At 38.5% G+C, this 11,165-nt stretch overlaps 1 protein-coding gene across 1 annotated transcript in view; it reads left to right on the top strand.

The window, feature by feature from the left end:
- The first annotated feature begins 7,285 nt into the window (after positions 1 to 7,285).
- TMEM156 (transmembrane protein 156) overlaps positions 7,286 to 11,165 on the top strand; it is a 47,612-nt gene continuing 43,732 nt past the window's right edge. Inside the window, exon 1 of the mRNA XM_057309925.1 lies at positions 7,286 to 7,420. Coding sequence (XP_057165908.1) covers positions 7,333 to 7,420 — 88 coding nt within the window. The 5' untranslated portion in view covers positions 7,286 to 7,332. The remainder of the gene's footprint in view (positions 7,421 to 11,165) is intronic.

Below are 11,165 nucleotides of genomic sequence, written 5' to 3'. Positions count from 1 at the left end.
TGCTTCCCCTTCCTCCTCCATTTTGTTCATCTTTTTAAAAGCACACATGCCTCTGTGTTCACACTTACATTCTATATTCAGTGACTATACTTAGCACAGAATTCTCGGGGAAAGATTCTGGCTGAGTAACAAGCAGCTGACCTGAGACGGGAAAAGAGTAGGTGAAAAGAAGGTGGCACGCACTCTACACATTCGAAGACACTCGGCGTCAATGGTCTAAGCAATACAAAGAGGGGAGGAAATAAGCATTTCATTCTCCTCTCCTAAGAAAATCAAGAAATAGTATTACATACAGAGTCCCCATAAAAAAAGAGATAGAAGAGCACAATCGAAATATTCTTCATGATGCTAGAATAAAACAGCCTTGACTCTATACAAAATAGAGTCCTGGCAATTGCTCTATTAGTATTAGGTCTAATCGGTCCAGTCTGAGATAAAAAGAACTGGCAGCAACAAGAGGGCTCTTCTGAATCTAAGTAATACTATTTCTTGATTTTCTTGGTGGCTGGAGAGGAGAGAATGACATGCATTCATAATTTGACATTGAAATGCCCTCTTTTTACAGTCAGATCTTTTTACCTCTGACTGGACTTATTGGACTTGATACTTTCAGACTCTTAACAACTGATTTTATTCTATTTCCTGGACAAAGATTATTATATTCAGGCATCATTGGAGAATCAAAGATTGTTATATTCTAGCATCATGAAGAATGTTTCAATTTGTGCTTTTCTGTGTCTTTATACATGTAATTAACAAGAGAGTGTATTTCAGTGTCAAACTAGTTGCCAGAAACTTTGTTCCCAGAGGCTGAAACACTGCAGCAGTTCTAGGGATCCATTCCAGGCTGGTTTCCCTTTTTTTTTTTTTTCTTAAGATTTATTTATTTGAGAGAGAGAGAGAGAGAGAGTGCATGTGAATGGGGGGGAGGGGCAGAGGAAGAGGAAGAGAGCCTCAAGCAAACGCCCTGCTGAGCACAGAGCCAGTCTTGGGGCTCAATCTCACCACCTGAGATCAGGACCCTGAGATATGACCTGAGGCTAAATCAAGAGTCGGCTGCTTAAGTGACTGAGCCCCCTAGATGCCCCTGGTTTTTCTTTCTTGCTTCCCCTTTCTGAGTATACTGGCTGGGCAGACCAGCCTACCTCATTTTCCTTTTAAGGAAAGTGGCCCCACCAGGTTCTGTCCTGCATATGCTGATTGATATCTCAGTGCAGTGGGTTTTGTTAGTAAACACAGACTCTATTTCCCCTGCCACAGGTGATTGGCGGTGGGGACAGTGTAGGCTAAGCAGCCATGTATGGGCCGTCGCGAGAAGGCCACACACCTCTGAGGAGGTCTGCTGGTGAAGCCTCAGGTAAACTCTGCCCCGTCTCCCAAGTTCTAAACACAGTGGTGGCTGATCAAACCAGATACTCCCTCGAGGGGAGGGGAACAAGGAGAAGGCAGCGCAGTGAACCGCAGCCTGTAGTCTTAGCAAAGCTGAGCGCCTTTTCTGCTTCTCTGAGGGGCTGGCTGCACTTCCCAGGGTGGCCTGGCCCACCTGCTGCTGAAGGGGTGACCTCCTGGGTGCCCTCATGGCCTGGGGTTCTTTGCCACAGCCTCACCACAGCCACTGAAAGCACCACAGGGATGGGATGGGGGTCTCTTCTGGCCTGAACAGAGGCTCAGTCTGAATTTCTATGCCACGAAGTTCCAGCTCTGGCCCTGGCTCCCAGCCCCTTTCTCAATCTTCTACATTTTTAAAACAGCAAAATCCAGTGGGGAGTGAGGGGGGGGAACGTTTCCTTTCTTCCCTTCTTGATTCTTTGGCTGGCCTAATAATTAAATTGACATAAGACAGATGAACAAGAGACAAAGAAATTGAATTTTATACATACCGGAGCTCATAGAAATATAAGGCTCAAAGAAGGAACCCAAGCTGGCAGCTTTTATATCTTTTAGACAAAGAAACAGTTATTTGTGAAGATTTGATAAGGGATTTGGGTTTGGGGTAGCAAATTGACAAATAAATAACAAGGTTTGTTTAAACAGCCTTCTTGGCCTTGCATTCCTCATCTCTGGCAATAAGGATGCCTTCCTCCCCTCCAGGTGCAAAGAACCTGCTTTCCACATGGGGAATTTATTTCGTGCTTTCAGAGGGGCAAAGGAGGGTCAGAATGTCCTTCTTGCACTGATGGTTTCTTAAGTGATTTTAACTGAAAATAATCAATATACCAAAGAGGCATACTTGGGGATGGCCCACCTTGACCCCCATCAGGAGAGAAAGAGAGAGAAAATATTTATTGGGTTATAATTTACATATAGTAAAATCCACCCCTGTGAATGTACAGTTCTAGAGTTTTGACTAACAAACAGCTGTAAACCACCAGATCATCGAGATATAATCCATATATAGAACATTTCCATCACCCTAAAAATTCCCTCAGGCACTTTGTAGTCAACCCTCCCTCTACCTCCAGCCTCTTGTGGCAACCGACGATGTATTTTGTGTCCCTGTAGTTTTGCCCTTTCCCTAGCGGCACATAAATGGATTGTACAAGACTTTCTTTAACATTATTATTTAAAGCGGCATGTGCCCTGCCCAACTCTCTGTGAGCACATCATATTTTCCTTGTTTTTTCTCAGAACAGTTAACATTATCTGAAAATAAACCGTTGTCATTATTTGGTCACTGTCTGTCTCTGGAATATACTCCCACCAGAATGGGAGCGTAAAGACTTCGCTTCATTTGCTACTTCATCTCCAGGGTTCAGGACGCTGCCTGACCTTGTGTAGGCGTTCAGGACATACTTGCAGAATGAACTGCAAAACGTTGGAACTTCCCAAAACCCTCTCCAGACTCAGGCCGACTTCGTTAATAAGAGATTATCTCCTCCCACAAAATGTGTGAATCCAGGCATTGCTGTATCGCCAAAGTAGTTTGTCTGCAATAAGCACAATTAGAAGTCATTTGGCTGATCCAGATTATGAATTGTCTTTTAAATTCACATGCTGGATGATTAGATTACCTGGAATAGAATTTGTCTGACGTGAGTAAAATGGAAATAATGACAGTAACCATTTCATAGGGTTGTAAGGAGGATTAAATGACTTAATGTAAATGAAGTGATAGGGGCAATGGTTCTCAAGCGGAAGCTATTTTGCCCCACCCCCCAGAAACAGCTGGTAATGTCTGGAGAGATTTTTGTTGTTGTTGTCAAGGGGCTAGGGGGTTGCTACTAGCATCTGCTGCTAACCGTCCTACAAAGAACAGGACAGCCCCCTACAAACAGAATTATCCAGCCCAAAATGCCAGTAGTGCTCGCCGTGAGAAATCCTGGGACAGAGCAGTATCTGGCACACAGTAAGGGCTGTATTTGTGTCTGTTATTATCATTAGTATTGTATAAGTGACCCTTCTTGACAAACGATCTCACACAGTGTGAGGACAGCACAGTGGTTGAAAGCATTAAGTCTGCACTGAGACTCTCTGGGTTTGAAGCCAAAGCTTTACTTTATGTTAACAATGTGATTTTGAGCACTTTCTTGATTTTTCAATACCTAATATTCTTTGCTTGTAAAATTAGAATAACAGGAGTAACTACCTCAGAGATTTGCGGGGGTGCTGAATAAAAGAATCCACATGAAACATTCAATACTGTGCAGGTGCACATGATAAATGTTCAATAAACATCATTGATCATTGCTCTTGTTTTTGTGGACCCCAAATGACATCTTGACACAATACAGGGAAGGGATTAAGGATAATTTCAATGAGAAAAGAAATGGAAATGTACTGCTCATATGAAGTATATACAAGTATATATTTCACATGATAGATGACTACATAGAAGTTAATCCAAACCATCCTCTTTAAGACTGTTATCATTTTTTAAAAGCACGTTGCTTTTGCTTCCTTGGGTAGAGCAGCTCCTGGAAATAAAGAATTCTGTCATTTAAAAAATTTGTGTCTAGGGGTGCCCAGGTGGCGCAGTGGGTTGTATCTGACTCTTGGTTTCAGCTCAGGTCTTTATCCCAGGATTGTGAGGTTGAGTCCCTCCTCCCTCCCCCTCCCTCTTGCTCTCAAATAAATAAATAAATCTTAAAAAAAAATTGTATCCAGCCACAACGTACAATTATTAATTAAGGCTTTCAGTTTTGATTAGGAGCGTAAACACATTAAAGTACTTTGAGAACCTGAGTCTATGATATGAAGTATAAGACTTAGGAAAGCTAAACACTAACATAGCAACACCCTCTTGTGTTTTAGATTTATCAATTTCTCACTCCTTCATTGAGGTAGGAGAGAGAAGCCCACAATGGATGGATAATAGCACACACTCATGTTCTCAGATTCTCCCTTCATAATCTAATATCTGTGCAGGCGCTTCGGAAATTGTAAACAAACTATGGAGCTGGGGTCCATTACCATTATCATTAACTCTCTAACCATTTAGTAGAGCCTCGGATGTTTCCGTTGTTTAAAAGATGACCAGCCTTCTTAGCTTGTTATTACGCATTCCAGGCAGCCAAAATCAGGCTGCAAGCAAATTTTGTATCTAAGAGTGAACTACTTGATAAGCTATAAAATATTTGGTTTAATATTATAAGTACAACGAGGAAGAATTGTGTTTCTTAGCATAAAACTTTAAAGTCCATGATCTACCATATTTTATATTCTGTCATAAATAGGGGAGAAAACCCCACCCTATACAGAAGGAAATGGAACATGACAACCTGAGGAAAATGTCTGCAACATATATGGCTAGGGTTTCATATTCCCAGTAGAGAAAAAGACCTATAAAGCAACAACGAGGATACGAATGCTCCAGTAAAAGACACGAACAGGCAATTCATAAGAAATTCAAATTGCCAGCAAATACGAAAAATGTTTAGACTTACTGGCAATCAAAGAAACAAATATTAGAACAAGTTTTTTTTTTTCTTCCTTTTCAAATTGACAAAAGTTAAGAGAATAAAATGGCCAATATTGAAGTTTGGTGACATGGGCACTCTCATTCACTCTTGGCTGAGTATATATTGACTCACTTTTTCTGGGAGATAGTTGTCTACATGAATCGAGAACTTCAAAAATCTTTACACTGTTTGTCTTAGTAATTCTGCTCCATAATCAGACTTACACAAAGATTCATATATACGAATATTCACATTGTAGTGCTATATAAACTAATATTTTTAAATGACATAATTAGAGTACCATTAAATGAATTATCTAAAGGCCATTAAAAATCTAATGAAGTCTTTAGAAATAAGTTATTCTGCAGAGTTTTCATGTTTGGTTGATGGAAAGGTGATGGTACAGTTAAAAGAAGAATGAAAGGAAAGAGAATACTGATGTAAGGGGGAGGATATTCCTGAAATATCTTAGGGTGTATCATATTTCTCATAATTTGCTAAATCAGAGATGACACACTGGTGTCCAGCAAGTGGATTATAGGCCAGGTGTGAGATACTGACTCCCCCGTATCCTCAGAGTAGTGAGGCAGTGGCCCTGGATTTAAGAACCCTGGTTGGTCTCTTGACATCTACCATCTATAAAGCTCCAGAGAAGCCAGCTGCAGAGAACATGGGTCAGCACATATGGACAAAGAACCCATGGAGCTTACTAGGGAAGTTTGTCTTCCAGGTGCTCAAGAATCAAATACTCAGTCTGAGGTCATATTAGGGGGTAGAGGTTGGGAAGGAAAAAGGAGGTCTGCAGGAATACTACCAAAAATTAAAACTCACAAATCAATAAAATTTGAGATGGACAAGAGAGTTAATCGATGGACCAAAGCATTGTTCATAAAAAAGAATAGACACTAACAAAACTAATTTCAGTAAAATCAAATTAAAGTGGAAAAATAAAGAAGTGGTCCAGCTGCCCTTTTAAAAAAAAAATCGATTGAGGACTTTAACTGAATGGTGTAACATCAAGTTAGTATTTTCTTGATCAATTTCTTCTCTATTAGTAAAATTATGGTTGGAATGTTTGTATTCATACATAAAAATTAGGGGTTCAAAACAGAGTCACATGGGGAGTAGAAAGTCCGCTGTCACTTAGTGACACCTGTAAAATGGGAAAGAATTAAAGGACAGGGTCTCTTACCCCTTTCCACCAGCATCTTTACTGAAGATGCTGCTGGACATATAACATGTCTCAGTCCAACACGAGGTGCAGGCAATGACTCTCTTCAATTCCTCTCTTCCTTAGAATGATCCTCGATGCTGTTCGTAAAATAAGTCTAATGTTTGAAGTTCTAGGGCCATTTTGATTGTTCTTAGATTCAGTTGCTAAAGTCTCTTAACCCACGATTCCCATCTGTCCATCAAATCCCCACACCCAATCAGAAGATGAGACAGTTAATGTGTACTCACAATACATTCGTAGCATGACTTTTGTTCCCTGCCTCCTACTACCCACTCACCCATTGTTTCATAAAACCCAGGGATGGGTGGGTAAGAACAGATAGGATGAATGGAAACAGATGGGGTGATGGAGGTACCAGAGGGAATGAGCAGGCAGAAAATGGAGATATTCCCTACCATTTTTTTTAAGACAGAAAACAAGAACAATGGAATAAAAGTATTTGTTGGCACATGTTCTTTCTTCACCGTGAACGTCCCCTACTCTTCATTTATATTCTAAGACAAAGTCTTTTACTTCACTGGGATATCATAATGAAAGATCATTTCTTGAAACGGGAATGAACAGTGTGGATTTGGTAACAATTATCACACTGTTTATAGGCATAATGATAAAGAGTCTCATTCCACCGCTTTACACAAGGTAGTAAAGTAGAAATAAAATTTTGGTTTATCGTTACATTTATCCTTACATTTGTACTGTTTACTGTCTTATAGACACGGTCTTTTCTGAACACCAGAATCCAGTTCAGCCTGGCACTTAAAAGGGGTCAACAATCATTTAACCAGTACATGAGTAACTGGACACGACTGACCTTCATCGTTTTGTTTTTGGTGTATATATTATGGGTTCATATTTACTCCTACAGATCAATATATGTGGGAAAATAGATTCCAATCTAGAGTAGGACAAGACCTCATTCTTTTCTTGAGATCATTTTTTTTTTCAAATCTTTCTTGTTTAGAAGATAGTTTGAAAGTGTCTTACTTCTTAGACGGTAGTTTTCATAATGGAAAGTGACTCAAAATGAAGACGTCTCTGTTCAAGCCCTCTTTTTTTTTTTTTTTTTTAAGTCTTACCCAAAAGGAAGTGAGTACGAAGTAAATTGCATAAACTTAAAGTACTGCAGAGATGAAGCCCAAAGCAGGAAGAAACATGCCACCAATGCTCTGGACAGGAACACACAGTGTCATGTGAAGAGACATGACAAAAACAGCCCTCTTTAAATTACTTTTGGCAATAGTGATTGCATTCATTTTACTTTTGCCTGAATATTTTAAGACACCAAAAGGTGAGTATACCATTATAATTTATCTTTTTCTAATCTTTAAAAACCACGATAGCTAATGGTTGCAGGAAAGGTCTTTGTCCATACAAGCCGCATGGGCTGAAAGTCTACGTCGAAAAAATTAAGAAAATGAGATTGTAATTTTAATTGACTCTTACAGAGCACAGTAACCTTATTCTCAGTACTTAATTATTGTGGCACACAATCGTGAGATGAAAAATGAAGAGGAATATTTAAAATCTGTAGCCTAGATTTTAAAACATCCAGTTTACATTAATCTTATCACATGATTTTGCTCTTTGAAGTAGTTTCCTTCAAAACAGTTTTAAGTATGTTTTTAGGTTCTGGACGTATTTTATAAAGCAAGTATTTATTATGTTAAAAATGCTTGATTTCCCTCCATCACAGCCATTTCACACAAATAACTCACTGTTGCCTTTTGAAAAATAAGAGTTTTCAAAATATAATTAAAATAAGATGGGTGCAAATTTCAGCAGGTGTGTATGTAGATTTGTAACTAGAGTAAAACGGAACAAAATGAACTCTGTGGATAATTCAGGGACTTGTGATATGATTGTTGAAACCTAGGATAGGAAAATAAATAAATGTAAATTTAAACTGTTTTTATATGTCAGTGAAAGATTTGAAGATATAGTAATGTAACTGTTTAGATGATAAATGTGCTTTCCAGCATTTAATAAGAAAAGGTAAAAAGAAAATGCTGTATTCTATCATTAAAGTTATATGAATTTGCTTAAAATCAGGGAAAAGCTTGTATTTGATGACTTTCTGCGATGATTTTTGTTGCATATACATGACACTAAGTGGCCAGATAACAATATTTTGCTAAATAAACTCTATGTGCAATTTTGTGACTGATTGAATTTTTCAAATTTTTCTTGATTTTCTGGCATTCTGTTGCTTAGGTTAAACAACCATAACATATTTTTAATTCTTGATTCCACCTAGTGAAAATATACAGAGAATAGTTAGAATTGGAATGGAGATAACATATTTTAATTTTTAAGCTTTTTGTGGTGGAGAGTATGCTCATTTAATAGTTATCTAAGGTAGGCCATAAAGATGGATCTTGCACCTCCAAAAAATTAGGTTCATCTCATGAAAACCAGGTAATCAGCCTAAAAAAGATTTCATAAACTGTTTGCTAACTATTGGTTGGTGTTTTATGAGAACTGGTGATTGCTAGAGCATGTTAAAAGTTTTTCTTTTTGGGCAAGTGCCTTGATAGTAATCAACCATCAGCGATTTTCATTTTCTTACTTTCATACCTGATTACATCAGCCCTTAATACTCCCTATATTGCCTCCCCAAACTGAAAATAGCCATTTGTCTTTTCCTGGTCCAAGAACAGCATAGATAGTTCCTTGGACTCTTCGGGGGAATGGATTTATTAGGGAATTTTGTTTCAAAGGGACCCTCCTTGGGGCCAACAAACAAATGTTTGAAAACCATCATCTTAATCCCGATGTCATTTTGTGGTAGAAGGAATTTTGCACAGAGTCACCATTAATGAAAGGTTGATTACTGGGCAAAATATTTTACACATGCAATAGTGCAATAATAATGCTTTATGTTGTATAATGGCTTATGGATCACCAGGAACAAATTCATATAGCCTGATTTTATATAGTCTAATATAGATTCAATTAAAGGCACATAATCATTTCACTTTTTCAGTAATTTTTTAATCACAATAGTTACCTCATAAAATGTATTGACTTGTCAACTAGTGTATTTCATAAAATAAAATACCTGATAAATTATTTAGATGATAAGCTGAGAGTGTTCAAGAAGTGTTAAAATTAACCTTGAGACTCTCCTGTACAGTCTTACTCTCCCTATCAGTTACTTGTATTTTTTTCATTTTTTGTTATATTCTATTCACTTTAATTTCTAAGATAAATATTATAAAATGATTTTTACTTATAAATTATTCACTGATACCATGTCGTTAAGACATCAAATGAATTCAGAAAGAATCTTAATGAGGAATAATGTATTCACGAAGTTTAATAGATTTGATTTCAAAATAATAAACCCTCTGAAGGCCTAAGTTAAAAATAGAGAACTGTGTTTGATCCTTTTTCATCAAGAATGTATCTGAGTCTCTGAATAATCATTACTCAGAATATTCAATTACCCTAATTACACAGTATAAACTATCTAGTCTAACTTCACCAAAGAAGAGAAACTTCTTCAATGGTGTTTTGGACTTTTAATGAGTTTGCACTGGGCATATGCACTGGCAAGAGACACTATCCTAATACTTTCGGTTTATTTGAAAGGCAGCTTATACTGAGATCCAATAATTAATACAATGATTCGATACGTTTCTATTGCACATAGATAATGGAGATAGAAAAGCGAATGGATATATTTTTATTCAGAGCTGCCTGCAATTAAGGGAGCCTGGGTTGCCCCCAAACAAGAGACTTCACCAACCTTTTCTCAGACTTGCAGTGTTTAAGAGAGAGCTGGTTATTGCATATAAATCTCAGCGATCGTTTAGTTATTTATTTATACTTACGAACCGCGCGTACCTGTGCTCGCTTCGGCACGTGTACTGAAATTGGAATGAATAGCCCCTACCTGGACCAGGAACCTGGGGCTACAAAAACGAAAGGCAATTCTTCCTTCAAGGAGTTTTCAGTCAGGGGATTCCTGACTAGTAAATAATTAACGACAATACTGTAATTACTAAAATAGCAATGTAAAAAGGTGCGATGGGAACATAAAAGTTGCTGCCAGGCCTGTCTTGGGAGGATGTTCCTTCCATTTTTGTGGCAAAGAGAATTCACTGTCAGAGTTCTAATGATCAGAGAATATTTCTCCTTACTTGCTTGCAGAAGCACTTTCTAAGAGAAGCAATTATTATTGATTTTCAAATAAAATGTACTCATTTAAATATCTCAGAAATTCTTGAAACCAGAAACTGTAGTGAGTTATACACGTCTTACTGATCATTCATGGCAATGCGAGACAGAAATAGCAGACGTGAAAACACCTGAAACCTAATTTTATCTAGCTGTTCGACTTCCTCACTTACGTTTAAGAACCAAACTGACATAAACCGTGTTTACCAGCTTTCATTTCCCTCCTGCATTTCACACTTTCTGAGGGAAATGGTATTATAATGGGCAGCGAACTTTAAGAAAACAATAGATGAAGGAACTTATGAACTACAGGATAAACCCTGAAGAATATGAGCCTTTGTACACCTTACTACGTCTGTATGATAAAGCACAGTGTTATCAAGGGTCACTGCAACTAATTTGCCTGAAAGTGTTATCTTCATTCTTAAAAATGGACACTTTATTTCCCTCTTATTGACTGGCTCATTAGAAAGTTAATCAGTGATGGCGGTCGCCTCCGCTCTTGGCCCCTGGGGCGCCCGTCCCCAGACCAATTGCTTCCAAAAGGTGATTCTGAGAAGACTGAGGAGGAACTGGAGGAGGAAGACCACGAGGAGCTAGATGAGACCTTATCGGAGAGACTGTGGGGGCTGACAGAGATGTTCCCAGAGAGGGTCCTATCCACAGCTGGAGCCACTTTTGATCTCTCCCTCTTTGTGGCTCAGAAAATGTACAGGTTTTCCAGGGCAGCCTTGTGGATTGGGACCACTTCCTTCCTGATCCTGGTTCCTCCTGTTGTCTTTGAGACTGAGAAGTTGCAAATGGAGCCACAGAAACTGCACAGTGGCAGATGCTTCTAGGGCCAAACCTTGGGC

The sequence above is a fragment of the Ursus arctos genome, unplaced genomic scaffold (genome assembly GCF_023065955.2).
Source record: "Ursus arctos isolate Adak ecotype North America unplaced genomic scaffold, UrsArc2.0 scaffold_9, whole genome shotgun sequence".
Classification (NCBI taxonomy): Eukaryota; Metazoa; Chordata; class Mammalia; order Carnivora; family Ursidae; genus Ursus; species Ursus arctos.
The sequence above is the reverse complement of the archived record's forward strand: the minus strand, read 5'-3'. Positions and strand labels throughout refer to the sequence as shown.